The sequence below is a fragment of the Gloeophyllum trabeum genome (assembly GCF_000344685.1).
Source record: "Gloeophyllum trabeum ATCC 11539 unplaced genomic scaffold GLOTRscaffold_00012, whole genome shotgun sequence".
NCBI lineage: Eukaryota > Fungi > Basidiomycota > Agaricomycetes > Gloeophyllales > Gloeophyllaceae > Gloeophyllum > Gloeophyllum trabeum.
Window position 1 is genome coordinate 731,511 of NW_006920421.1, and position 1,891 is coordinate 733,401.

Here is a 1,891-nt window from a genome sequence, read left to right on the forward strand (position 1 = left end):
TCAGCTGACTGTACCACATAAGCGGAAGACGTAACTCAAGGAACATAATCGTCGTCGCGGGGTGGATGATCGCGACGATCAGACGTGAAACGTTTAAACGTCGGCCAGGGCATCCCGCCTCTGGGGCGGGCTGGCGGTGCATGACCCGAGCCTTAAAAGCATCCGGCCGTGCAGGCACGCTGCCTCCGCATGCAGACGTCGATTATTAGCTTGAAGACCGGATTCAAGTCACCTGTTCATGGTACTAGCTACAGGGGCGCTGCTGGAATGGAGCCTTTCCAGGTCTTGTCTGGATAGAGGCAAAACAGGCACTCTCACAGAGGCGGAAGTACAGTACGTATACGTCGAGCGCATGAGCAGAGATCCCGCCTTGTGTTCTTTTTCAAATTGTCGAGGCGCATGCGGTGCATAGCTGTGGCTGTAACACCACGTAGTAACCGGCTGTGGCCATGTCGTCTATAAATGGTAGCTCTCCTTCCATAACGGGGTGTAGTCGCTGGACGGCTGAATACTCGAGTCTTATGCCAAGTATTCGTTGTAGTTTGCATGAGAGCAGGACTGCATCAGTGTATCTGAACAGCAATTTCAAAGAAAACAACATGCACTGGGTAAGGTTCCTGTCTCCTGGAAATCACCGTCTGGTCCGTGTCCCTAGGCCTACATCTCCAACTCCCGACTCCGACTGCATATGAACTTCGAAGCTGATTCCATGCTCCGTTATCCAGACGAAGCCCTGGGCAGGTACCAAGGCCAAGCAAGACCTGCCAGGAAGATACCCACTGTTCATATGCTGACCTAGCGGAATCTCTACACATTGCGCGCGCTACCGGTAGTCATACAACGTTCTAATGAATGCTAACATGCTAGTCTAGCCTGTCATATCAACGGCAACCCTGGATGAGGCCTGATGAGGAGCGCAGTATTTTACCGTCACAGCCGCCCACTCACAAACCCGAGTGCGAAGGAAGCGGAGACAAGATGCTATCCATGATAGGGGAGTGGAAGGGAGGGGTAATCAGCGGCGCAGCATTGAGCCGCCGCCATAAGTAGCGGCCCGAAGTTCAGAAGTCTTTCGGCCCTTGGTGAATGCGTAGGAGATGATTATATACGCGGCGCATTTTACGGTGGGACGTGAGGGGAGTGGTACCGTTATTGATACTTTCGAGACACAATGTATCCCATGCATCTGGTTGGAGACGCGATTATCAGGCAGAATTGACAAACGATGCGTGGCTACTCTCTCACAAGTGATGGTCTTCTCACTTTCCTGGTTCTGAATATCAGGGACGTCTTCAGCCATTACGACTGCGAATCCACTGCGATGCCTTCTTCAGAGAGGTCCTAATCATTAGACATATCAAGGCGAACGTACGCTGAGAGGTGCCAGTCAACATGGCTGTGAAGCAAGTGCAGGTTTGAGAACTCCTGACATTCACTGCGTTTGCTGCTCTTTATCTAACCCACGGATAGGCATATAGATAAGTAAGCTGCATGAATCTATCCAGTATGCAAGACTGCTGGAGTAGCTCGATGTCAGATAGCTCATGGAATGTACACTTATCCCTTCCTAGCCAGAAATTGGACTGCCAGCCTAGCCAGAAATTGAATAGACATATGAGTTTGCCTATCTGTATCTATCCCATGGAAAGCTAGGTTACATGTCCGATGCTGGAATGGTCAATCGTATCGACAATCTTGCGCTGCATAGAATATCCCCCGGGCCGACACTCACTCCATATAAGGCGCAAGCCAGCAATTACATAATGTCCCAATATATACAGGTAGTAGCTAAACATGGTATTCCCGCTACCGACGCCTGTCCGGCGACCGTCGCGTCGATTGTACCTACAACCGCCAAAGATTGTGCGCAGTATATCGACCTTGGTCCATA

At 50.9% G+C, this 1,891-nt stretch overlaps 1 protein-coding gene across 1 annotated transcript in view; it reads right to left on the reverse strand.

Moving 5' to 3' along the window:
* Positions 1 to 1,061: 1,061 nt before the first annotated feature.
* Gtlcc4 (laccase) overlaps positions 1,062 to 1,891 on the reverse strand; it is a gene marked incomplete at both ends in the record, with an annotated part of 4,768 nt that continues 3,938 nt past the window's right edge. The window contains 4 exons of the mRNA XM_007870718.1: positions 1,062 to 1,078; positions 1,148 to 1,186; positions 1,264 to 1,316; positions 1,373 to 1,396. Coding sequence (XP_007868909.1) covers positions 1,062 to 1,078; positions 1,148 to 1,186; positions 1,264 to 1,316; positions 1,373 to 1,396 — 133 coding nt within the window. The remainder of the gene's footprint in view (positions 1,079 to 1,147; positions 1,187 to 1,263; positions 1,317 to 1,372; positions 1,397 to 1,891) is intronic.